Genomic DNA, 27,448 nt, shown 5'->3' on the forward strand with positions numbered 1-27,448 from the left:
CACAGTGTTTCCCAAACAGTGGGCCTTCAGTCATTGCAAAACTACTACTTTCTGCAGGAGTTGTAGTTTTGCAACAGCTGGAGGCACACCGATTGGGAAAAACTGTTCCATTGTATGCTTTTGTAGAGGTCAACCAATCCAACGCCCATAGGCTCCCACCTTACTTTTTTTTTTTTTCTTGCTTTTTTGTTGTATGCTACACTGAAGCCTGTTATTTTACACAAATATAAATAAATAAATAAATAGATAAATAAATGGCCAAAAAATAAATAAATAAATTTGCTAAGGTCAAAACACCAAAGAACACTGATTTGGCCAACATCAGGTAGGGCCTGATGGATTATGTATGACGTATGTGTTGGGAGCTTTCCTGTCCAATAAAGTATGGGGACACTGCATAATGCAATGTAAAAGAAGCCTGACACCCCTGCCCTGAACCCCCCTCCCCCCATCATTTCCAGCTATATGAATAGGATTAAAAGGATAACAAAAGGAGAGACGTAATATAATCACAAAAGAAAAAATTCATTGTGTGCTAATGTCTAAGTGAAGGTGGATTGAAACCAGGAGGAGAGGGCTTAGAGAATTCTCTCCAAAGGAGAACCCTCTTGTGTTCACAAAGGAGCATCTCAATGCACCCAGGTGACCGCAGACACCATTGTGAGAGCCTCTTCATTGGGCTTTATGCTTCTGCATGTGTGAATAATCAGAAAACTCATTACGCTGCACAAGACGTTCATGGAACCAATGAAATAAAAGGCTCTTGATCAACGGAACAGAGAAAAAATAATAATTAACTTGACTTAATGTATTTAAAGCCCAGATGCTATAAGTCACTATTACAGTCGGACCTTTTTATATTATAAAAAAGGAATAAACCGAGCAGGTGGAAGGAGAGCTGAATGACACTGAATAGGCTTGTAAGTGCACGTCTACAGGGGTGCAGGCCGACTGATAATGGCTGCGGAGGTTATAATAAAGTCATCTGTAATAAAGGGATCTCCATGAGCCACCCCTTGAGGATCTCAGAATTACTTATTATTGTCTAATATTTTCTCCCATTAAGATATAATGTATGTAAAGCTTGATAAAGAAGAAGAAATATTAAGGTGGCCATTCTACTTCAGTGGCCGTCAGCTGTGAGCTTCAGACTTCCTCACTGCCATGTATGCTTGGTTGAGCGTTGTGCTTGTGTTCTTGGTGAAGCAAGAGAAATAAACAGCTGCCAGACACATCTGGTTACAGTTTATTCCCCCTGAGGACAAAGGATCGGGCATGTGAAAGGAACAGGTATGTTAAAAATGCAGGCTTGCTAAAGGAAAGGGCATGCTAAAGGAGCTGGCATGCTAAAGGATCAGGCATGTTAAAGGACCGGGCATGCTAAAGGAATGGACTTGTTAAATAATTCAGGGAGCTGGGAAAGAACACCCAATCGTTTGCTTAGTTTGGAGGATGGCACCCTATATGTAAAAGCTGTTTGGACGATTGTCAGATGTTGTGGGGGAGGGAGTTGGACATGTTAAAGGGGTTATCCAGGTATAGAAAAACAGAGCAAATTTCCTTAAAAAACTGCTCCCCGTCTGTCTCCAGGTTGGGTTTGGTATTACAACTTGGCTACATTCACTTCATTGGAACTAAGCTGCTGAACCACACCCAACCTGGAGACAGACGGTGAGTGTTTTAAAAAAAAAAAATAAGAAATTACCTCTGTTTTTCTATTCCTGGATAATCCCTTTAAATTGCAGAATGCCTAATCCTTTATCATGGCTGCTTTTTTAGCATGCCTGATCCTTTAACATGCCAGTTCCTTTAGCATGCCCGGTCCTTTAACGTGCCAGTTCCTTTAGCATGCCCGGTCCTTTAACGTGCCAGTTCCTTTAGCATGCCCGATCCTTTAACGTGCCAGTTCCTTTAGCATGCCGATCCTTTAACATCCCTATTTCTTTAACATCCCAATTAAAATCAATGGGATGTGGTTTCTTGCCATGTAAACACTAACTAAAGATGAGCATATATCATCGTTTCCCAACCAGCGTGCCTACAGCTGTTACTAAACTACAACTCCCATGTTGGGGATGTGCACTGGTTGGGAAACACTGACATATATGCTTAAAAGAGGAGAAACAAACAAGAAGAGTTAAAAACCAAGATCCCAGCTGTATGCACATATTGGGGGAGATTTATCAAAACCTGTGCAGAGGAAGAGTGGTGCAGTTGCCCATAGCAACCAATCAGATTGCTTCTTTCATTTTCCACAGGCCTCTTTAGAGGCCTGTGGAAAATGAAAGAAGCAATCTGATTGGTTGCTATGGGCAACTGCACCACTCTTCCTCTGCACAGGTTTTGAGAAATCTCCCCCATTGTTTCCATTTGTAAGCACATTGATCATATCAGATATCATAGCTGTGACAGTCCAATACACGTCTGCAGTGCCATATTGCCATAAATTGATGATCTGGTACTCACCGTGCTTAGTTTCCTTGAGGTGAAGATAATCCTGCGCTCGTGCAACATGCTGGCGTATATCTGGAGCATATTATTTACATCCACCGCAACATAATATTCCGTCAGGTTTCTCTGTTTGCAGAAAACATTGCGAAGTGATAGTTACTTACTAGACCATGCATCGAGCAAAATCCAGCTATACAAGGGAGACTAAAGTAACGTACAAAGAAGGTAGTGGCAAATAATATAGACATGGAGCTGTCTGCTTCTGGCTCGATTCATTGAAGCCGATCTGTACTAACCCAGCACAGCCACTACACAATGTACCAAGCTGTCTGCTTCTGGCTCGATCCTCTATACATATGGGTGCCATGGCTCTGGAAAACAGCTGTTTGGTGGGGCTGGCAGATGTGGGCCAACCCCCTACTCAGATATTAATGGACTATTCTAAGAATAGGTAATTTATTAACCTGTTAATGACTACCAATATGCCCATTTAATGGTGGTCATTCAGAGTACTTATTCTAGCCCACCGCAGGAGCCGTGGCCGCTTACCTCCAGCAACAGCCCCGACTCCTGTGATCCCTGGCTCCGGTTTCCATGGCAGCCGGGGTTTTTGTGAAGGCCACAGGGCCTAAGATAAATGTCTATGTACGCAGAATGGCCAGGCACATTGCTTGTTGGAGTTATGCTGACAGGCAGAATACACTGTACTAGTATGCTAGTGCAGCGTATTATACCAGCTATCTGGTCAAAGAAAATGAAATTAAACAAATAAATAAAATGTACATACAATAAATATATAAAATTTAAAAACATACTTAACCCCCCCTTCCCCCGCAAAAAAATAATTATATATAGATATATATATATATATATATATATATATCCCCCTTTATATCTCTTCTTTTACATAAAACATAAAATACACATATTTGATATCGTCATGTCCATAATGACCCAAGTAATAAATTTTTTTAAATTATTTATCCCGCAACTTGTGAAAGCTGCAAAGGAAAAAAAAACATAATTGCTGTTTTCTGTTAATGCACCTACCTAAAAAAGGTAAAGGAGTCATAAGCATTTCAAAATGGTACCAATAAAAACGAAAATTTTTTCTTAAAGACAAAATTGCCTTAAAATAGCGCCATCAGGTAAAAAATAAATTTATGGATCTTGTAATGTGGAGATACTAATTATAACAATTTTTTTTTATGTTTCTGATATGGCAATGTGGTTAAAAAAAAAAAATATATATATATATATATATATATATATATTTATATATATATATATATAAACACTGGAAACTATAAAATTCTCATAAAAAAAAACTTTAAGATTTATGCATATTTAGTTGTATTAATGCGACTGGATCCAAACAGAGCAGAGCTCTTAAGCTGGAATAAAGATGAATAATCGGATTGGTATTACAGGGTTTTTCTCAAGCACATGTATGACTCTCTCTAATGTAAAACAGAACGCACAAAGTGATTAAGTTAACAAGTAAACAGGCTTGTTCAAGGAAAACAGACAAGTGGTTAAAACCCAATTAGATACATACACTTTCAGGGATTGTCGGCAGTCCGGTTACGTCAGGAGTAATGAAGAACGAGTGCTGGGCCGGAGGGAGGGGGGGGGGGGGAACGGGAGAAAAAACAACACAGGTTAATGAGGATTTAATAAGAATCTTAGTTGGTATTTGGTGCAAAGGACGGAGAATAATCGGATTCATTAGTTCTGTAGTGATTTCAATAATAAATGATAGAAAGTAGCGTCCGCTAAGTAACCAGGAGAGAAAGTGCAGGAAAGACTACATCCTTATTGACAGAAGACTGGCTCTAATGTGTGCTCTTCATACAGTAACAATACATAGCGAGCTTAATTTTAGGTGAAAAAGTTCATCTTAAACATCACAAGTTCATCTAGTTCTGGATAAAAACGTTGAGAAGAAAATCTCTAAGAAGGGCTCAGTTAAAAAATGATGATATAATTGTCTTCTCAGGCTATGTCCACGTGGCGGAGTATCCAAAAACACTGAATTCCACTGAAATTCAAAGCCACTGGGGCCTAGTGTCCAAAGGAGCAGCTAACCCTGCTATAGGTAAAGAGTAGTACAGAACATGCAGTACTTCCCTGTACTGTAGGGGGCGCTGCCAGACACCAGTCAGTGCATGCACTTCAGTAATACAGGGGTTTCACCAGTGAAATGCCCATTCTGATTGGTCAGATCTTCACAATTCTCAACTGTCCGTAGCATTGTATGTTGGGTCTGGTTTAAAGGGGTACTCCACTGGAAAACTTTTTGTTTTTTAAATCAACAGGTGCCAGAGAGTTAAACAGATTTGTAAATTACTTCAATTAAAAATTCCTAATCCTTCCAGTACTTATCAGCTGCTGTTATGATCCACAGGAAGTTTTTTTCTTTTTGAATTTCCTGTCTGACCAGAGTGCTCTCTGCTGACACCTCTGTCCATTTTAGGAACTGTCCAGAGTAGGAGCAAATCCCCATAGAAAAACTTATCCTGCTCCAGACAGTTCCTAAAATGGACAGAGGTGTCAGCAGAGAGCCCCGTGGGCAGACAGAAAGGAAATTCAAAAAGAAAAGAACTTCCTGTGGATCATAACAGCAGCTAAGGACTAGAAGGATTAATATTTTTTTAATAGAAGTAATTTACAAATCTGTTTAACTTTCTGGCACCAGTTGATTAAAAAAAAAAAAAAAAATGTTTTCCAGTGGAGTACCCCTTTACATAGGTCCAGAAAAGATGACCGTTTGTTGAAAATATTGAAACCTTAGGTTATTTTAAGTTGAGGGATCACTGTATGGTAAAAAGGGTAGAAGGGGTGCAGACTCTGCCCCTAGACATCTTATCCCCTATCCAAAAGATAGGGGATAAGATGTCTGATCGCAGGGGTCCCACCGCTGGGGACCCCCGCGATCTCAGCTGCGGCACCCCAGACATCCGGTGCACAGAGCAAACTTCGCTCCATGCCAGATGACCGGCGATGCGGAGGCTCGTGACGTCACGGTTACACCCCGCTTGTGACATCACGGTCATGCCCCCTCAATGCAAGTCTATGGGAGGGGGCGTGACGGCCGTCACGCCCCCTCCCATAGACTTGCATTGAGGGGGCATGGCCGTGACATCACAAGCGGGGTGCGGCCCTGATGTCACGAGCCACCGGCGCTGCACCCGACGCTCCCACGATCAGACATCCATTGGATGGGGGATATAATGTCCAGGGGGAGAGTAAGCTGTCCACATATACCATTGGACTGCAATTCATCTTTATCCAACATGTAATGCTACATCTCTCCAGCAGTGGTCACTGCAGGGAATCTGACTTGTCTGTGGCTTCCCCCAGCAAAATCTCAACTTTGCAACCGGTGCTGTGAGCAGAGCAAAGGCGATCCTCTTTAATTGATATTACTATTATTATTATTTTTTATATTATTGTTATTTTTACTATAACTATTTTGATATTGTTCTTATTGTTATAGTAAAATTAATAATGCAGCAATAATATAAAAATTACCTTCTCTTTTGTATAAAACTCAAGCCCAACAGAGCAGCCATATAAAAAATCAGATATTTATTGTGTTATACCATGAAACAGTATGAACGCACACATTTCAATGCCAATATTTCCAGTAAGAGATGTGCAGATATTGTAAAAGAGCAGAATTAAGGATTCAAGCAAAAAATGTATTCTATAGCAATATATTAGGAAAAATATCTAATTTTTTTTCTACTCTGAATAGAGAAAATTCAGGTCACAATTAGTGGATTATTTTAATGATCACTATTGGCTTAGTGAAATCAAAGTGCAGTAAATGTTTGCAGGAAAGGGACAGAATTTACACCAGAATTAATATAATTTTTTAGGAATCAAAAGTGATTTTCTTTTACTTTGTTTGTTCTTCTGGACTACAACTTACCAGCTCGGGAGCGGACTGAGTTTTTATAAGAGGTTCCCTGGATATAAACTGCAGTGGGTTCTTGTAAATAAGAAATTGTCGCCATTAGAAATTGTCTAAGATTCTAGTAGATATATATATATATATATATATATATATATATATATGTATATGTGTGTGCGAATAAAAAGGGGTATTTTAGTTACTTGTTGTATGATATACCGGTACTTCTATATTAATTCCTCGCTGTTTTAAAGATCTCTGCTTGCTGTTACCTTCTTTTTTATTTTATTTTTATTTTCTTTCATTTTACTATACTTCCAGAATATAAAAAAATGTATTCTGGTCAAGTGATGGACACACAGGTGTATAACTATCACTATAAACATTAGAAGGCTGTCAGCCCAACAATAAAAATTATTGTTGGGCTGACTTCTATTCATAAAGGGGTATTCCAGGAAAAAACTTTTTTATTATTTTTTTATATCAACTGGCTCCAGAAAGTTAAACAGATTTGTAAATGACTTCTATTAAAAAAATCTTAATCCTTCCAATAATTATCAGCTGCTGAAGTTGAGTTGTTCTTTTCCAGGCAACAGTGCTCTCTGCTGACATCTCTGCTTGTCTCGGGAACTGCACAGAGTATGAGAGGTTTGCTATGGGGATTTGCTTCTACTCTGGACAGTTCCCAAGACAGGTGTCATCAGAGAGGACTTAGACAGAAAAGAACAACTTAACTTCAGCAGCTCATAAGTAATGAAAGGATTAATATTTTTTAATAGAAGTAATTTACAAATCTGTGTAACTTTCTGGAGCCAATTGATATATATATATATATATATATATATATATATATATATATATATGTAAAAGGTTTTTTTCCTGGATAACCCCTTTAAAACATGCACCCTCAGTTCAGCCGAGTGTGTGTGCGTGTGTGTGTGTATATATATATTTTTTTTTATTTTTTTTTATTGAAAAGAAGGGAAAAAGCCGCTGTCAGACACCTCTGGAAGCAGCTTATTTCTCCTTAGAAAAGCTGTTGGCTGTCCAGGCATGCTGGGATTCGTAGTTTTGCAACAGCAGGAGGCACTCTGGTTGGGAAACGCTACATTAAAAAGAAGAGATCTTGAAAACTATGTTGAATTAATACAGTACGTGTAATGGAAAGTGTTCAATCAATAAATAACCTTCATTTGCTAAATCCCCAGTACCACTTTAGTATTTGCATACATAATCTTATGTAAAATTACAGATTGTCAAAATGTCTCTGTACTTGTTTAAAGTGACATCCGAGAAGTGTAGAGGCGGCCGTCCAAGCTCCATAGTGTTTTATGCAGATTGGGGAGTGTGGGGGTTCACACGGGTACAGGTGTAGGTGCCACGGACATTGCGGTGAGCGACATCGAAATGCTGGGCAGGTGCAATGTGTATACACATACAAATACACACACACACATTGCATTCACCGTCCTGTGCACTCTCCTGTCTGGAGACTATATGGTACATCGTCCGATGAGCTCCTGCCCAGCCCGATGCAGAAAATGGTAATAAATGTGCGCATCGCCGCTCACTACAGTACAGTACTGTATAAATAAATGTGCGCATCGCCGCTCACTACAGTACAGTACTGTATAAATAAATGTTCGCATCGCCGCTCACTACAGCACAGTACTGTATAAATAAATGTGCGCATCGCCGCTCACTACAGTACAGTACTGTATAAATAAATGTGCGCATCGCCGCTCACTACAGTACAGTACTGTATAAATAAATGTGCGCATCGCCGCTCACTACAGTACAGTACTGTATAAATAAATGTGCGCATCTCCGCTCACTACAGTACAGTACTGTATAAATAAATGTGCGCATCGCCGCTCACTACAGTACAGTGCTGTATAAATAAATGTGCGCATCGCTGCTCACTACAGTACAGTACTGTATAAATAAATGTGCGCATCGCTGCTCACTACAGTACAGTACTGTATAAATAAATGTGCGCATCTCCGCTCACTACAGTACAGTACTGTATAAATAAATGTGCGCATCTCCGCTCACTACAGTACAGTACTGTATAAATAAATGTGCGCATCTCCGCTCACTACAGTACAGTACTGTATAAATAAATGTGCGCATCTCCGCTCACTACAGTACAGTACTGTATAAATAAATGTGCGCATCGCTGCTCACTACAGTACAGTGCTGTATAAATAAATGTGCGCATCGCTGCTCACTACAGTACAGTGCTGTATAAATAAATGTGCGCATCGCCGCTCACTACAGTACAGTACTGTATAAATAAATGTGTGCATCGCAGCTCACTACAGTACAGTACTGTATAAATAAATGTGCGCATCGCCGCTCACTACAGCACAGTACTGTATAAATAAATGTGCGCATCTCCGCTCACTACAGTACAGTACTGTATAAATAAATGTGCGCATCGCCGCTCACTACAGCACAGTACTGTATAAATAAATGTGCGCATCGCCGCTCACTACAGTACAGTACTGTATAAATAAATGTGCGCATCGCCGCTCACTACAGTACAGTACTGTATAAATAAATGTGCGCATCTCCGCTCACTACAGTACAGTACTGTATAAATAAATGTGCGCATCGCCGCTCACTACAGTACAGTACTGTATAAATAAATGTGCGCATCGCCGCTCACTACAGTACAGTATAAATGTACATGAGCAAAGAGCCAGATAACAGACAGGGGTCCATCTACACCTACATCGGTATTACATTAAGCAGTGGTCTCCAAACAGTTAAAGCGGTACTCCAGTGGAAAACATTATTTTATTTATTTATTTATTTTAACCCCTTAAGGACGCAGGGTTTTTCGGTTTTTGCACTTTCGTTTTCTCCTCCTTACCTTTTAAAAATCATAACCCTTTCAATTTTGCACCTAAAAATCCATATTATGGCTTATTTTTTTGCGCCACCAATTAATTCTACTTTGCAGTGACATCAGTCATTTTACCTCAAAATCTACAGAGAAACAGGAAAAAAAATCATTGTGCGACGAAATTGAAGAAAAAACGCCATTTTGTAAGTTGTGTGGGCTTCCGTTTCTACGCAGTACAATTTTCAGTAAAAATTACACCTTATCATTATTCTGTAGGTCCATACGGTTAAAATGATACCCGACTTATATAGGTTTGATTTTGTCGTACGTCCGGAAATTTATACGTACGTGCACGGAAATTTATACGTTTAAAATTGTCATCTTCTGACCCCTATAACTTTTTTAGTTTTCTGCATATAGGGCAGTATGAGGGCTCATTTTTTGCGCCGTGATCTGAAGTTTTTAGCGGTACCATTTTTGCATTGATCGGACTTTTTGATCGCTTTTTATTCATTTTTTCATAATGTACGGTAGAAAGCGACCAAAAATGCGTTATTTTGGACTTTGGAATGTTTTTGCGCATACGCCATTGACCGTGCGGTTTAATTAATGATATATTTTTTATAGTTCGGACATTTACACACGCGGCGATAAGTCTGCTTGGAGCAATCAATCGCCGAGGGGACACGCCGGAGGCAGGTAAGAGGACCTCCGCTCGTGTCCCAGCTGATCCGGACACCGCATTTTCACTGCGGTGGTCCCGATCAGCCCCACTGAGGAAGGTTTTACTTTCGTTTTAGACGCGGCGTTCAACTTTGAACGCCGCGTCTAAAGGGTTAATAGCGCGCGGCACCACGATCGCTGCCGCTCGCTATTAGCCCCAGGTCCCGGCTTCAGATACATGCCGGGACCGACTCGATATGAAGCAGGGTCACCATGTGACCCCACGTTATATCGCGGGAGCCGGCCAAGGACGTAAGTATACGTCCTTGGTCGTTAAGGGGTTAAAGGGTTACTCCAGTGAAAAACTTTTTTTTTTAATCATCTGTTGCCAGAAAGTTAAACCGATTTGTAAATTACTTATATTCAAAAATCTTAATCCTTCCAGTACTTATTAGCTGCTGAATAATACAGAGGAAATTATTTTCTCTTTGGAACATAGAGCTCTCTGCTGACATCACGAGCACAGTGCTCTCTGCTGACATCTCTGTCCATTTTAAGAACTGCCCAGAGTAGGAGAAAATCCCCATAGCAAACATATGCTGCTCTGGACAGTTCCTAAAATGGACAGAGATGTCAGAAGAGAGCACTGTGCTTGTGATGTCAGCAGAGAGCTCTGTGTTCCAAAGAGAAAAGAATTTCCTCTGTAGTATTCAGCAGCTAATAAGTACTGGAAGGATTAAGATTTTTTAATAGAAGTAATTTACAAATCTGTTCAACTTTCTGGCACCAGTTGATAAAGAAAAAAAAATGTTTCCAAAATGTACCCACTTTAAATCAACTGGTGCCAAAAAGTTAAACAGATTTTTAAATTACTTCAATTAAGAAATCTTAATCCTTCCAGTACTTATCAGCTGCTGTATGCTCCACAGGAAGTGGAGTAGTTCTCTTAAGTCTGACCACAGTGTTCTCTGCTGCCACCTCTGTCCATGTCAGGAACTGTCCAGAGTAGAAGCAAATCTCCATAGCTCTCGACAGTTCCTGACATAGACAGAGGTGTCAGCAGAGAGCACTGTGGTCAGACTAAAAAAAGAACAACTCAACTTCCTGTGGAGCATAGAGCAGCTGATAAGTACTGGAAGGATTACGTTTTTTTAACAGAAGTAATTTACAAATCTGTTTAACATAAAAAAATATAAAAAATCCGTTGGCTGTCCGGGCATGCGGGGAATTGTAGTTTTGCAACAGCTGGAGGTCAACTGTTTGGAGACCACTGACACCTGCTGGATACAGCTAAATGCGTCTGAACCTACAACATGCAGTGAAGCTGTAAGGATCTGCAGAAGAATTCAGTGTATTTATTATTCCTATAATAGTATCTACCTATATAGATAGATCCGATCCTGTGTATTTGCTTTCTATCACCCCAGTAAAAGAGAGAGAGAGAAAAAAATAAAATAAAAAAAAATACAATAAGGAAGAAGGAGCCCCCCCAATAAAAAAAAAAAAAAAAAATCCTCCAAGCCCAAAGGCACCTGCAAATGCTGGTTTTTTTTATAACCATTCTTCACAATATAAATGTATGAAATTTTACAGGGGGACAAGAGGTACGCAAATATTTCCACAAAAGGAAAGAAAGCGGTCTTTCTGCTGCCACCTATAGGAAGCTACATTGTCGGACACTGACTTATAGGATAACTACCCATAGGTGGCACCGGAGAGACAGTTTTCTTCCTTCTGGAGGAGAAATAATTTGCATATCCATAAATCCTAAGCCATAGTAGATTGTATAAAGGGGCGACACGTGAACGACCAAACAGGCACGCAGCATTCTTTTCTGCAGGGGATACCAAGCGTCTAACATAATATACAGCTTCAATGGACTTACCAGGTTCAGACTCACAGGAGTGTGCGCTTCAGGAACAGGGTGATTGTACAGAGTCTTCAATATGTCATTCAGATCATTTTCCTAGTTGAACAAAAAAAAAAAAAATTTATAGAAAAGAAACAAGAACGGAACATACTTTCGGAAAATAACCGGAAAATTTTTACGGTATAAAACCAGTTATACAAGTAAAAAAAAAAAAAACGACATTACAGTAATTATAATATCAGTATATTGCTGTTAAAGGGAATCTGTCAGCTGTATTTGTCGGTAAGAGCTCCAGACACCATTAGATTAGGGTCACAAGGAGTGAATTTTATGCTGCGGATCCTCCGATGATGGACCCTACAGTGTGCCTCAGGCTGTGCCTGCTCGTAGCGGCAATCCACCATTACGAGCAGGCACGCAGCAATCTGAAAGTCATTGCGCACATGCTCAGTGTACTCTCACATGCGCGTGGCGACTCGCAGAACACTGCACACTGTAGGGTCCATCGCCGGCGGATCCGCAGCATAAAATACGCTGCGGATCCGTTCCGTTTGACCCTACCCTCAGAGTATAAAAGAAAACTGTACCTTTCCTCGAGATTATTTCTCAGCCAAGTGTCAAGGAGGCGGGGCTAAGCTACTCAAGTGCCACAACCTGGCAGGCCTCCTTGTTCACCCTTCACCTCCCAGCCCCTTCTTGACTGATGTACAGGACTTTGTATGTCAAACAAGGAGAGGCTGATAGGCGAATGAAGAGGTGTGCCAGGCTGTGGCACTTGAGCTTGGCCTCTCCTCCTTGACACTTGGCTGAGAAACAGCAATTTTATAAGTTTGGCAGCCATCTGCTCCAGGAATAGTACAGATTGCCATTATACCCTTGCTCTAGTGTTTCCAACCAGTGTGCCCCAAGTTGTTGGAAAACTACAACTCCCAGCATGTCCGGACAAAGCCCTTACAGCTATTCAAGGGTGTCTGCAGCTCTTAGCAGTAAATACAGCTGACAGATTCCCTTTAAGGGCCCGTTCACACATCGGAATTCAAGAGGAATTTACTTGAGTAATCTCTCTTGAATTATCCGCTCCAAAAGAATTGCCATCTCCTCTGCCCATTGACTTCAATGTAATTTCCACTGTCCTGTTCACACAGCATAAATTCCGCTAGCGGAATTCCGACGCTGAATTCCGTTCTGCTTGAAGAAAGAGCATGTCCATTCTTCAAGCGGAATCCGCTAGCAGAATTCAATTGAAGTCAATGGGAAAAAAAATTTATGACCGAGATCGTTTCCGCGCGGAATGCGCGCGGAAAAATGTAGAAGAGACAGCCCATGGAAAAAAGGATGACACCCATTCTCCACCCCACACTCCACCCTTTTTTTTACTCGTCAGCCATTTTAGGACAAGATAGAAGCAGAGCAAAGTGCTGTCTTTCCAAAATCTGTTAAAAATGAGCATCCACAAAGCATCCACATCAACTTGTAAATTGTTTGTAGATTTTTTTGGGGGGACATTTTGGGGCTTATATAACACTTGCAGCTCTAATTTCTGACTAGCACAATCATAAAATGGCCGATTTGGCCCTCCCACAAACCCTCCCCTTCCTTCTTCCCCCTTTCCGCGCGTAATTCCGCGCGCAATTCCACACGAATTCCACACGAATTCCGCGCGAAATGAAATTTCGATTTTTCGGACGTATTTTTTTTCTGCTCGAATTCCTCTTGAATTCCGACGTGTGAACGGTACGTTCACACGTCGGAATATATTCTCTGGATATATATATATATATATATATATATATATATGTTTTACCTAAATGTGTTCAGGGTAGGGAAAGGTTTTTATTTGTGCTGGGACAGAACATGTAGAGCTGTATGCAGCGGGGATGGCACCGGCAGGGGATCAGTGGCAGGTGAGTACATTCAGCTATGTATCCAGAGTTAATACTAATAAACTCTGACTAAACAATAATAAAAATAACTTTTCTATTGTAAGTTCCTCTAATATACTTGGACTTAAACTTTTCATGACTGTTCGTACACTATACAGCAGTGTTTCCCAACCAGGGTGCCTCCAGCTGTTGCAAAACTACAACTCCCAGCATGCCCGGACAGCCTTCGGCTGTCCGGGCATGCTGGAAGTTGTAATTTTGCAATAGCTGGAGGCACCCTGGTTGGGAAACATTGCTATACAGTATAGTAGAATTCTGCAGGCATAGGGGTTATTCTATCCTGGCCGTAAAGTCTGAAGGCAAGATGCAGAAAGTATAGGCAGAACTGCGACAGCAAAGGAACAACTAAATACTAGTTTGGAAATTCTATTAAAGGGGTTATCCAGGAAAAAAACCTTTTTTTTAGATATAACAACTGGCTCCAGAAAGTTAAATAGATTTGTAAAATTACTTCTATTAAAAAAATCTTAATCCTTTCAGTACTTATCAGCTTCTGAAGTTAAGGTTGTTCTTGTCTAAGTGCTCTCTGATGACACGTGTCTCGGGAAACACCCGGTTTAGAAGCAAATCCCCATAGCAAACCACTTCTTAACTAGCGTTTCCCAAGACAAGTGTCATCAGAGAGCACTTAGACAGAAAAGAACAGAAAAGAAGCTCATAAGTACTGAAAGGATTACGATTTTTTAATAGAAGTAATTTACAAATCTGTATAACTTTCTGGAGCCAGTTGATATATATATATATATATATAAAAAAGTTTTTTCCTGGAATACCCCTTTAAATGTGACTACAATACCTGCACTAGTGTTTGTAGTGTGCATGTGGGGTGGAGGTTACTGTTTGTGTTTGAAACTTGAAAAATGCTGTACCTTACATTTTTTACAATTTTTTTTTTTTATTGTTTCAGGACACTACTGTAAAGTCATCACATCTGTCGTGTACATGTGATTGTGGCTTTAAAGGGAATGTGTCATCAAAATGAAGCACTATCTGTATTTTAAAATAAGCTTGATATCTTGCAGTTTTTATTTTGGCCAGACAATAGATGATGCTTACAGTTTAGCCCATTCCCCCCCTTTGTTGAATGACCTCATTAAAAGGTTACAGAGCATGCCCAGACACCTATCCCATTCATGTCACTGTAACAGCTCCTGTCTATTTTCTAATGCAGCTTGCTGTAAAGCATACCTCTTAAATGCTGTTAAAAACAAGATGGCCACCCCCCAATAATAATGTACTAAAAAATGAAATAAATAAATCACGATCAGAAAATTGAAACAGATTACAATAAAATAACATGTTTCAATATCTGTCTCTCTTTTTTTTTTTTTTTTGAAACTTCTATTAGTCAATACATATCCTCACAGAATATTAAAACAATAAACATATAAAACATACTTTTGGTCATACATAAGACATTAAATATTTGGATATACAAGAAAAATACATTATTACGGGCTTCCCAAAATAAAGCTGTCTAGATGGCCCGAGGGCTTCCAAAGGCCCGGAAAAAAAGGGGGGGGGGGTTGGGGCAAGAATATACGGTATTTTTTTACGCACTATAAGACTCACCTGACCATAAGACGCATCTAGGTTTTAGAGGAGGAGAACAAGAAAAAAAAACAGCAGCCCCCCGCCCCCCCTGTAGACAGTGCCCCCTAGTAAACAGCAGCCCCCCCCCCCTTTTGAGACAGTGCCCCCTTGTAGACAGTGCCCCCTAGTAAACAGCTGCCCCCCCCTTTTGAGACAGTGCCCCCTTGTAAACAGCAGGCCCCCCTTGTACACAGTGCCCCCTTGTAAACAGCAGGCCCCCCCCCCTTTTGAGACAGTGCCCCCTTGTAAACAGCAGGCCCCCCTTGTACACAGTGCCCCCTTGTAAACAGCAGGCCCTCCCCCATATACACAGTGCCCCTTTGTAAACAGCAGCCCCCCCCCCCCCTTGTAAACAGTAGGCTCCCCCTTGTACACAGTGCCCCCTTGTAAACAGCAGGCTCCCCCTTGTAGACGTGCCCCCTTGTAAACAGCAGGCCCCCCCTTGTACACAGTGCCCCATTGTAAACAGCAGGCCCCCCCTTGTACACAGTGCCCCCTTGTAAACAGCAGGCCCCCCTTGTAGACAGTGCCCCCTTGTAAACAGCAGGCTCCCCCTTGTACACAGTGCCCCATTGTAAACAGCAGGCCCCCCCTTGTACACAGTGCCCCCTTGTAAACAGCAGGCTCCCCCTTGTAGACAGTGCCCCCTTGTAAACAGCAGCCCCCCCTCCCCTTGTACACAGTGCCCCCTTGTAGACAGTGCCCCCTTGTAAACAGCAGGCTCCCCCTTGTACACAGTGCTCCCTTGTAAACAGCAGGTCCCCCCTTGTAGACCGTGCCCACTAGTAAACAGCAGGCCCCCTTGTAAAGAGCAGGCCCCCCTTGTAGACAGTGCCCCCTTGTAAAAAGCAGGCCCCCCCTTGTAGACAGTGCCCCCACTTGTAGATAGTGCCCCCACGGTAGTTGTTCACCTGCGGTTGCTGCTCCGCTGACCCATTCTGCTGTCCGCATCCCCATTCTGCCGTACGCATCATGGCGTCCTATGGAGGAAGATGTGACATACACGTCGTAGCGTTACGCTGGGCGCAGGGGAAGAGGTGGAGTGACGTGTGTGTCACATGCTCCTCCATAGGACGCCATGATGCGGACGGCAGAACGGGGCAGCGGTGCGGGGCATTTGACGGCCACACTGCAGCAGGTATCGGGGACATTAAACGAGTCCCCAATACCATGCAAATGCCGGGTATCGGCACACACATTCGCTCCATAAGACGCACAGACATTTCCTTCCCACTTTTGGGGGGAGAAAAAGTGCGTCTCATGGAGCGAAAAATACGGTATAAGGGGAAAACCTCCTTCTCTCTGAATCCAAGACCAGCATCACAATCTATTTATCCACCTGTTCCAAATCAAACTGAATGTATCCCCTAGTCCCCTTTTTACATACAGAGCTTTCTCCCATGCCACCACCTTCTCCATCTTCTTAATAAATTGTTCTTTAGTTGGGGGTTTCGAGTCTTTCCAGAACTGGGCTATTAATTTTTTGGCATTGTATAGTATCAATATCTGTCTCTATCCAGTTTAAATAAATATATAAAATAAATTAAAAAAAACTTGGTGCTACATTCCCTTTAATCCTAGAGAAGACCCTTTTACCTGTTCCTTAACTAGATAGTCAGCCAAAGTGTTCAACAGCTTGTAGTAAACTTCAAACCAGGGCAGATAACTGTGGGGACAAAAACAATGTTAAAAGACATATAGAGGCGGCAGACACAGCACATATATCCACATATTTACATACGTATACCCACGTCCAATCAGTCCGAGCCCCATAGACAGTTGTTGATTTATCTGCTGGAGAAGACACTGTGCGGCTCATTTATCATATTACTGCATGAATATTGTTCTCTACTGTCTAATGAAAAATAGCATGTCCCCTCTGTGGGCATCTCCCTCCTCTGGGTGGCAGATTTATGTCCCTGCTACAGAGGGATACCGAGCTGCTCAGCGCAGGAGAGGTCATACATTTCAATAGAGCTGGCCGTGCTCCACAGAGAGGCAGTCATTGGGGTCATCACAATGTGAAGAGCTGTACATAATACACAAGCTAAAGCCGGCATGTGTGGTGAACCTTTGCTCTGTAATGTGGAGAAAGATGTCACAGTGATGGCTACAAAAACACCCCAGAAATTGCCTATGGAAATTCATATTTAGGGTTTAGTTAAGGTGTATAGGTATATATACAAGGCTCAAGTCCTGCGGGAATTCATGGGAACGGAGTTCATGCACTTTTTCCACAGCAGGAACACAGTTCCCATTAGCAGGAGTCCTGCAGGACCAGCCCTTAAAGGGTACTCCGCCCCTAGACATCTTATCCACTATCCAAAGTATAGGGGATAAGATGTCAGATCGCGGGGGTCCCGCTGCTGGGGACCCCCGCGATCTCAGCTATGTCACCCCAGACATCCGGTGCACGGAGCGAGCTTCATTCCGTGCCGGATGACTAGACATGCGGGGCAGAGGCTCGTGACGTCACAGTAATGACCCCTCAATGCAAATCTATGGGAGGGGGTGTGACGGCCCCCTCCCATAGACTTGAATTGAGGGGCCATTACCGTGACATCACGAGCCTCCGGTGCTGCACCCAATGCTCTAAACGAATGCCGGGTGCCGGAGGGAGAACGTGGGGGTCCCCAGTGTCGGGACCCCCGGGGATCAGACATCTTATCCCCTATCCTTTGGATAGGGTATAAGATGTCTAGTACCCCTATAACTGGAAATTTTGGGTGAGTTCCCACACTTTTTTCCCCAGAACTGTCACTTGACTCCTGTATATACATATTTATGATGTACACAATATAAGACCCACCTTTCTGGAAACTACACAAGATAAACAGAGAAAATAAAAGGGACATGTTTCTATGTATTGGGATGAGACTAAAGTAGAAATTGGGGGTTATACCATTGAAGAGTACCCATCACCAAGCTAAACTTTTAATATATTTTTCCTTATGTGATTATAAGACACTTAGCTATTTACTTGCTGTTAAAATTCCCAACCTTTACTTGTTTTTAATGTGATTGACAAAACGGCCACTAGGTGGCTCTGTTCTATTCCCTAATACAAGTCAAACAGTTAGTTTGGTCTCCTCCAGGCCTGGCAGGAGACCAAACTCAGGAAGTGGGTGCAGGGCATGGTGAGGCACAGCTCTTGCAGGCTTCAGTGACATTGTGCCTGCTGGGGAACGCCCACTTTCTTCTGCCAGGAGCTCACACAATGTGAGCAAGGGGAAAGGTATGACACACAGCTTTGAAAGCTCAGAATTTTTTTTAAGGGCAGGAGGGGTGTTAGGAGTAGTTAGGGAATATAACCTGAGTTAGTTTAGAAAATATGGTTTGATGACAGGTACTCTTTAAGTCTATGGGGGTACATTTTCCTGCTGTTTGTCTGTGCATACATCATGTGTACTTGCACCAAATTTATCAAAGAGACACCTTCATATATAGCTGAATATCTTAGTACGTTATAAAGTGTTGTCCAGCCTGGAGTAAGACCGTGCAAAAATGTGGGAAAATGTGTTGCATTTGATAAAGCAGCAACTCTGAGCAAATTTGACTTTACCCTAAGGGGTTTTGATAAAATAACTAGCAGTAAGGAAAATTTGTGCATAAAGTTTCAACAAATGTAGACATAAATGCAGTGTAAATACAATACTAAATTGGTCAATAAATCCCTTTCACCTACCGGACGTGTCCTATCTTGGTCAGCGCCAGCGCGGTGAAACGCGTTGCATTTGAATAAATCCATCTTACCTACCGGACGTGTCCTATCTTGGTCAGCGCCAGCGCGGTGAAACGCGTTGCATTTGAATAAATCCCTTTTACCTACCGGACGTGTCCTATCTTGGTCAGCGCCATTATCCACTCACTGCCCTGTGGAAGTCTTCACCTGTCTTGTTTCCTTAAGGTTGGGGAGGTGGCAGACCAGGCTTTTCTACTCACCCACACTGACCATTGGTAAGAGTTTCTTACTGCATTAGTCTGAACCTTACAGTGGCGATTTTACGCTATGGAGCGCACTTCCATTTTGTTTTACCTATAAATGTGTTAGCATGCATCACGTATACATAGAGTTACAAACTAATTTTATTATCGTTTTCTTACTGGATACATGGACTTTGCTTTGTGGACCAAATGTGAATTACAACTGGGACACCTGATGTGTTCACTGGAGCACTTCCATCTGTGTCTAATACTCAGAGTGAGGGGTTTGCTGAATTTTAAGCCTAGTAAGAAAATACATGGCCCCATAAGGCGCTGTCCCATTCTAAAATCTGTCCCATATTTCATAGCTCATTAGAAGGCGACTCAAGCAGTTTCCCCTGGAAAGGATTCCCAGGGCTGTTACCTATTAGCGGCGCAGCCTCGCTCCGGGCTCTTGTGCCACTTGGTTGCCACTGCAGGGGACATGCTTAAATTAAAGGAGTCAGAGGTTAAGTGACGGAGAGGAAGTGGCTTGTGTAAGAAGGGGCAGGTGAGCGGGTGCTGCTCCGAGTTAGTAAGGAGACCCCGGTCTTTGCAGGTTCACATCTAAAGCAAGAGAGACTGCCTTTCCTCCCGTCCAGACAGAAGAAAGTGCTGGGGGGGAAGGGACTCTCCCATGTACGGATAAGAAAATAAAAAGTCTAGGAAAATTGGAAACACGTGAGATCTGAGTGTGAAACAAAACTGGTAAAAATAGTAGATCCAGAAAAGGTTGGGTTAAGTACATTTTCACCAAACCCTTTTGGAGTATTAAAAGGGTACTCCGTTTTTTTTTTTTTTTTCTTAATCAACTGGTGCCAGAAAGTTAAACAGATTTGTAAATTACTTCTATTAAAAAATCTTTACCCTTCCAGTACTTATCAGCTGATGTATACTCCACAGGAAGTTATTTTCTTTTTAAATTTCTTTCCAGTATGACCAAAGTGCTCTCTGCTAACACCTCTGTCTGTCTCAGGAACTGTCCACAGCAAACCTATCCTGCTCTGGACAGTTCCTTACATGGACAGAGGTGTCAGCAGAGAGCACTGTGGTCAGACAGAAAATACATTTAAAAAGAAAAGAACTTCCTGTGGAGCATACAGCAGCTGATAAGTACTGGAAGGATTAAGATTTTTTTTAAATAGAAGTAATTTACAAATCTGTTTAACTATCTGGCACCAGTTGATTTGAAAAAAAAATTTTTCACCGGAGGACCCCTGTAATTTTCATCATAGGTATACCTCAACTACGAGAGACATAATGAGAAAAAAAATCCATAAAATCACATTGTCTGATTTTTAAAGAATTAATTTGCAAATTATGGTGGAAAATAAGTATTTGGTCAATAACAAAAGTTAATCTCAATACTTTGTTATATACCCTTTGTTGGCAATGACAGAGGTCAAACATTTTCTGTAAGTCTTTACAAGGTTTTCACACACTATTACTGGTATTTTGGCCCATTCTTCCATGCAGATCTCCTCTAGAGCAGTGATGTTTTGGGGCTGTCGCTGGGCAACACGGACTTTCAACTCCCTCCTATGTTTTCTATGGGGTTGAGATCTGAAGACTGGCTAGGACACTCCAGGACCTTGAAATGCTTCTTACAAAGCCTTCATTGCCCGGGCGGTGTGTTTGGGATCATTGTCATGCTGAATGACCCAGCCACGTTTCATCTTCAATGCCCTTGCTGATGGAAGGAGGTTTTCACTCAAAATCTCATGATACATGGGCCCCATTCATTCTTTCCTTTACACGGATCCGTCGTCCTGGTCCCTTAGCAGAAAAAACAGCCCCAAAGCATGATGTTTCCACCCCCATGCTTCACAGTAAGTATGGTGTTCTCTGGAAGCAACTCAGCATTCTTTCTCCTCCAAACACGACGAGTTGAGTTTTTACTAAAAAGTTCTACTTTGGTTTCATCTGACCATATGACATTCTCCCAATACTCTTCTGAATCATCCAAATGCTCTCTAGCAAACTTCAGAAGGGCCCTGACATGTACTGGCTTAATCAGGGGGACACGTCTGGCACTGCGTGATTTGAGCCCCTGGCGCCATAGTGTGTTACTGATGGTAGCCTTTGTTATTTTGATCCCAGCTCTCTGCAGGTCATTCACTAGGTCCCCCGTGTACTGGGATTTTTGCTCACGGTTCTTGTGATCATTTTGACACCACGGGATGAGATTTTGTGTGGAGCCCCAGACAGAGGGAGATTATCAGTGGTCTTGTATGTTTTCCATTTGCTAATAATTGCTCCCACAGTTGATTTTTTTTCACACCAAGCTGCTTGCCTATTGTAGATTCAGTCTTCCCAGCCTGGTGCAGGTCTATAATTTTGTTTCTGGTGTCCTTTGACAGCTCTTTGATCTTGGCCATAATGGAGTTTGGAGTGTGACTATTTGAGGTTGTGGACTGGTGTCTTTCATACTGATAACAAGTTCAAACAGGTGCCATTAATACAGGTAACAAGTGGAAGACAGAGGAGACTCTTAAAGAAGAAGTTACAGGTCTTTCAGAGCCAGAAATCTTGCTTGTTTGTAGGTGACCAAATAGTTATGTTCCACCATAATTTGCAAATAAATGAATTTCTTTTTCTCATTATGTCTCTTGTAGTTGAGGTACACCTATGATGAAAATTACAGCCTCTCTCATCTTTTTAAGTGGGAGAACTTGCACAATTGGAGGCTGACTAAATACTTTTTATCCCCACTGTATGTATGGGGATCCGATACACTTACCTAAGAATACACAGGCAGATTTTACCCCGTGACGTCAAGCGGCAGAATCCAAACCTCTGTTTACTGTCTATATCGGTCAGGACAAAAGTAAAGTGCTGTCCCATTTGGGACTGTGTACCCCTGGAAGAGATGTCATAAAAAAATATATTATAATATGCGTAAAAACTAGACAGTTAAAGGCAATTAATGTAAGAAGATCAATCGTGGAAGAGACACAAGAGTTAAAAACAGTCGATGACATTACCTATCAATTGCAAAGGGGAAGCAGAACTTCGGCACCATGCATAGCAAGTCCTACAGAAAAAAATGAGGAAAGAGTCATTGGTAAAAACCGAACACAATGAAAACAGGATGTTATATGAAAACACTATAAAAAGGAACTATTAACGAGATATAATTGTTTCAATATGATAAACAAGAATGTAAAGGATTAATCTTCCATGTCCTGGTGGATGCTTACTATTGACGCCATAAAACAAACTTTATTATTCAACGTTTTAACCAAAAGCCGGACAAACGTATTAGATCAAAGTAGCCACGATGGCTGATTTCGATCAATCTGATGAACCATGTTACATCTTTTCAATTACAGCTGATCATTCTTCACACAATTTTTTTGTTTTACTACTATGTGTTTTAAAAGATGTCCTTGATCTTCCAGCTGAGTTTAGCATAATGATAGATCACTACATTGAACAATGCAACATCAGCTGCATGATGGATGATCTTGCTAAATGTTATAATCCTCCCAGGTCACTGCCCCATCATAATAAACCACCCCCTGCCTTTATTTTTTATTATTTTTTAGTTTTCTACCTTGATATTGCTCTGTATTTTCTGCTCAGTCTCAGTCAGATTCACAGACTGGGAAGGGGCGTTCCCCAGCAGGCCTGACATCATCTGAAGCCCTACAGGGGAGAACTTCCTCCCTCACTCTGCTACATACAGTCCAGAGCAGTTCAGTGTGAGATGAGCTATGATTGGCTATGGCTGCACACACCCCTCAGCATTTCCTGATTTTGGACCTCAGCCATGCCCACAGCATTCCACATACCACTGTGTGTATGTATATACATTATATATATATATATATATATATATATATATATATGTACACTGTATATATGTGTGTATATAGAATATCTGTGTGTGTATATATTTGGGTGTATACAGTATATATGTGTGTGTGTACATACAGAATATATGTGTGTGTATACAGTATATATGTGTGTGTGTGTATATACAGTATATATGTGTGTGTATGTATATGCGTGGGTGTACTATAGGGATGCACCAAATATGTAGTTAGTAACTAACTGCAACTCCCAGCATCCCCTGACACAGCCTAGAGCTCTGCAGCTGACCTAAACCAAAACTACAACTCCTAGCATGTTGCACTACATAGTAGTAAGGTATAGGTTATAGTTATTGTTTTGGGTCACTTGAAGTGTCATGGGCTTTGTTAGGGCATGCTGGGAGTTGTAGTTAGTTACTAATTGCAACTCCCAGCATGCCCTGACAGGACCAGTTTTTGGTCAAGTGCCTCCTAAATTTGGGTTTCGCCCCAAAATTGTCTTTTCGACCGCTAAGACCCCCAGCGATCTCCTATATGGGGCCTGGCTCTCGTTACTAAACTGACCATCCTCCTGAGCACTCAGGCCCCCACCTTTGGAGACAAGCAGAATTGACGTCCGCCCAGCCAAATAACATCTGACTTATATAAGAACCTTGACTTACAGGGCAACTACCTAGAGATGTCACTAGAGCGTCTTTCCCAACCAGGGTGCCTCCAGCTGTTGCAAAACTACAACTCCCAACATGCCTGGACAGCCAAAAGGAAAAGCTGGAGGCACCCTGGTTGGGAAGCACTGCACTAGAGACACAGTTTTCTTCATCCCTGGAAGATAGCTACTACGGCTGTCACACCCCCTCCCATAGACTTGCATTGAAGGGGTGGGGTGTGACATCATGAAGGGGCGGGGCTATGACATCACGAGCTCCCAGCGCCGGCTACAGCATTCGGGAACATTTTATTCCAAACAATGAGCAGCAGAGTACCCGTTTAAGGTGAAAATGAGTCCTTAAGGGGTTAACTAATGCGTACAAGTTACAGTACAGTTATCCTTCTTTCCCTTTAAAAAAAAAATAATAATAAATAACTATACTAAGCACTAAAAATGCTACGAAACAAAATACCCTACAGCAAATCATACATCATTGGTGTTGCAGTCGCTGTTCACTGTACAGGCTTCCGGTGCGACCAACCGGAAAAGGCCAAATCCGAGCATTATACAAAAATATCCGTAACTGTAATGTACAGGGAATAGACAAAGGATCAACACTGGGCCTGAGCTTTCCCAGCTGGACCGCACGGGTGGCCTGTAAGATTCTTATATGAACACAGAGGTTCTTCGCTGAGCCTCACATTAGACTGTTCTTTTTCGGATGTCTGAAAAGCGACGGAGATTCCCACACTCCTGCTGAGACCTCCTTTCTAATAAAGACATATGGGTATCACATGAGATTCCTCGCTATATGGAAAACATCCCTGTCCTGTATACTGATGTGATGCTTGACAAGAATTTGTCATGTGCCATCACAATTTCATAATGCGCTCGGAGAGACAGGCAGCTGGGGGGTGGGGGGGGGGGGGGGGCTGGGGGGGGGGGGGGGGCAGACGAAGCCCTTAAATACAAAAGGAAACATAAAAAAAAAAATGTATAGAGCAGCTCACAATATATACAAGCAGTAATGGTGACAACTCGCGCACACGGCCATGGTATGATCCATTCTCTTAGAGTTGTCATACATGACATGCAGCGCCTAACGTAACAAAGCCTCAACGTTTCGAACAGATTTTTATTTCTCTAGTGACATCATAATCGCATTATTATTTGCACAGATGTATATATGTGTGTATGCGTATAGAGTGTGCAGAGAGTGTTTGCACCTTCTTGTGCCTTGTTGAAAGGATATAGGGGATTAAGGGATTACATGCAGTAGTATACGGAAACACACAACAAATATTAATAATGGCCTTGTTCAGCATATAGGTGTAGTAAGGTACAGTGTGGGGTATCCAAAGGCGGTCAAATGGCTGTCATCTTCACACCTGTCTTGGCAAGTGTTGGTTCGCCCTTAAAAGGACAGCCCCACACTGGCACCTAACCATATCACACCCTTAAAGGGGTGCTCCACTGCTCAGCATTTGGAACAAACTGTTCCGAACGCTGGAGCCGGGAGCTTGTGACGTCATAACCCTGCCCCGTCGTGACGTCACACCCTGCCCCCTCAATGCAAGTCTAAGGGAGGGGGCGTGACAGCCGTCACGCCCCCTCCCATAGACTTACATTGAGGGGGTGGGGCGTGATGTCATAAGGGGGAGGGGATATGACATCACGAGTCCCGGCTCCAGCGTTCGGAACAGTTTGTTCCAAATGCTGAGCAGCGGAGTACCCCTTTAAAGCCTGACCTCCCTACATGTTTCTCCCACTTATGGGAATTGTGTCCTTAGGGGACGCTTATGTAGGGCAGTCTTTCCCAAGCAGGGTGCCTCCCGCTGTTGCAAAACTACAACCTCCAGCATGCCCTGACAACCAGAATGCTGGGAGATGTAGTTTTGCAAGAGCTGGAGGCACCCTGCTTTGGAAAAACTGGTCTAGGGACTTGAATATTGAACAGCTTAGGCTAGGTTCACACAGTTGCTTGCACCGACCCGATAAGGTGTTTTCCGTTTTTCCAAACAGTGGGTCTCCAGCTGTTGCAAAACTACTACTTCCAGCCTGCCCAGACAGCCTTCGACCCAATGGCTATGCCAGTGTTTTCCAAAACACCTAACCATATAACACCCTTAACTGACTTCCCTACATGTTTCTCCCACCTATGGTAATTATGTCCTTCGGGGACGCTTGTTTAGGGCAGTCTTTCCCAAGCAGGGTGCCTCCAGCTGTTGCAAAACTACAACCTCCAGCATGCCCAGACAACCAGCATGCTGGGAGTTGTAGTTTTGCAAGAGCTGGAGGCACCCTGCTTTGGAAAAACTGGTCTAGGGACTTGAATATTGTACAGCTTAGGCTAGGTTCACACGGTTGCTTGCACCGACCCGATAAGGGTCCGATATTTAATTTTTTTTTTTTTTTTTAGCCAGTCGGACCCTGAAACAGCTCGGATGCAAACGGCTACTACTGGGTCATGTCGGACCCCATTCACTTGCATGGGGTCCATCGGTGACCCGGTAATTTTACAGGATTTTAGCAGAGAAAAAAATAGTGCTTGCACAATTTTTTTCTCTGCTAAACTTCTGTCCTTATTGACGGATTGTCGATGAAACTCCGAATAGCGGAGTCCAATGGCAATGTGAATGAGGCCTTAGAAGTACAAAATGTATGTTAGATGTCTGCATTAGAGCTGAGCAAATGGTTAATGGTGAGAAAATATGGAAGACATTCAGGCCCCCCCCCCCCCCACCAGAGTATATGTGGACCCCATACATCCTTGATTTAAAGCCAACCACAAGGCTATTCTACATATAAAATAGAGATAGGCATAAGGATATCCTTGATATAAGATAGAGATAGGCATAAGGCTATCCTTCATATAAGACAGGGATAGGTATAAGGCTATCCTTCATATAAGACAGGGATAGATATAAGGCTATCCTTCATATAAGATAGGGAGAGGCATAATGCTATCCTTCATAAAAGATAGAGATAGGCATAAGGCTATCCTTCATATAAGATAGGCATAAGGCTATCCTTTATATAAGATAGTGATAGGCATAAGTCTATTCTTCATATAAGATAGGGATAGGCATAAGGCTATCCTTCATATAAGATAGGGATAGGTATAAGGCTATCCTTCATATAAGATAGGGATAGACATAAGGCTATCCTTCATATAAGATAGGGATAGGTATAAGGCTATCCTTCATATAAGATAGGGATAGACATAAGGCTATCCTTCATATAAGATAGGGATAGGCATAAGGCTATTCTTCATATAAGATAGAGATAGGTATAAGGCTATCCTTCATATAAGGTAGGGATAGGTATAAGGCTATCCTTCATATAAGATAGAGATAGGTATAAGGCTATCCTTCATATAAGATAGTGATAGGCATAAGTCTATTCTTCATATAAGATAGGGATAGGCATAAGGCTATCCTTCATATAAGATAGGGATAGGTATAAGGCTATCCTTCATATAAGATAGGGATAGACATAAGGCTATCCTTCATATAAGATAGGGATAGGTATAAGGCTATCCTTCATATAAGATAGGGATAGACATAAGGCTATCCTTCATATAAGATAGGGATAGGCATAAGGCTATTCTTCATATAAGATAGAGATAGGTATAAGGCTATCCTTCATATAAGATAGGGATAGGTATAAGGCTATCCTTCATATAAGATAGAGATAGGTATAAGGCTATTAGGGATGTAAGAAAAAATCGA

At 42.0% G+C, this 27,448-nt stretch overlaps 1 protein-coding gene across 4 annotated transcripts in view; it reads right to left on the reverse strand.

The window, feature by feature from the left end:
* The window catches only part of DENND1B (DENN domain containing 1B), a 253,388-nt gene that overhangs the window by 137,451 nt on the left and 88,489 nt on the right, over nt 1–27,448 (reverse strand). For 3 of the 4 annotated variants that reach the window (XM_056523454.1, XM_056523455.1, XM_056523456.1), the window contains 6 exons: nt 22,238–22,287; nt 21,994–22,113; nt 16,887–16,956; nt 11,770–11,850; nt 4,010–4,063; nt 2,467–2,577 (listed from right to left, as the gene is read on the reverse strand). In XM_056523454.1, the coding sequence (XP_056379429.1) occupies nt 2,467–2,577; nt 4,010–4,063; nt 11,770–11,850; nt 16,887–16,956; nt 21,994–22,113; nt 22,238–22,287 (486 nt within the window). Of the gene's footprint in view, nt 1–2,466; nt 2,578–4,009; nt 4,064–6,388; nt 6,449–11,769; nt 11,851–16,886; nt 16,957–21,993; nt 22,114–22,237; nt 22,288–27,448 lie in introns of all 4 variants that reach the window. The other variant, XM_056523457.1, reaches the window with a different exon arrangement.

Source organism: Hyla sarda, chromosome 6 (genome assembly GCF_029499605.1).
Source record: "Hyla sarda isolate aHylSar1 chromosome 6, aHylSar1.hap1, whole genome shotgun sequence".
Lineage (NCBI taxonomy): Eukaryota > Metazoa > Chordata > Amphibia > Anura > Hylidae > Hyla > Hyla sarda.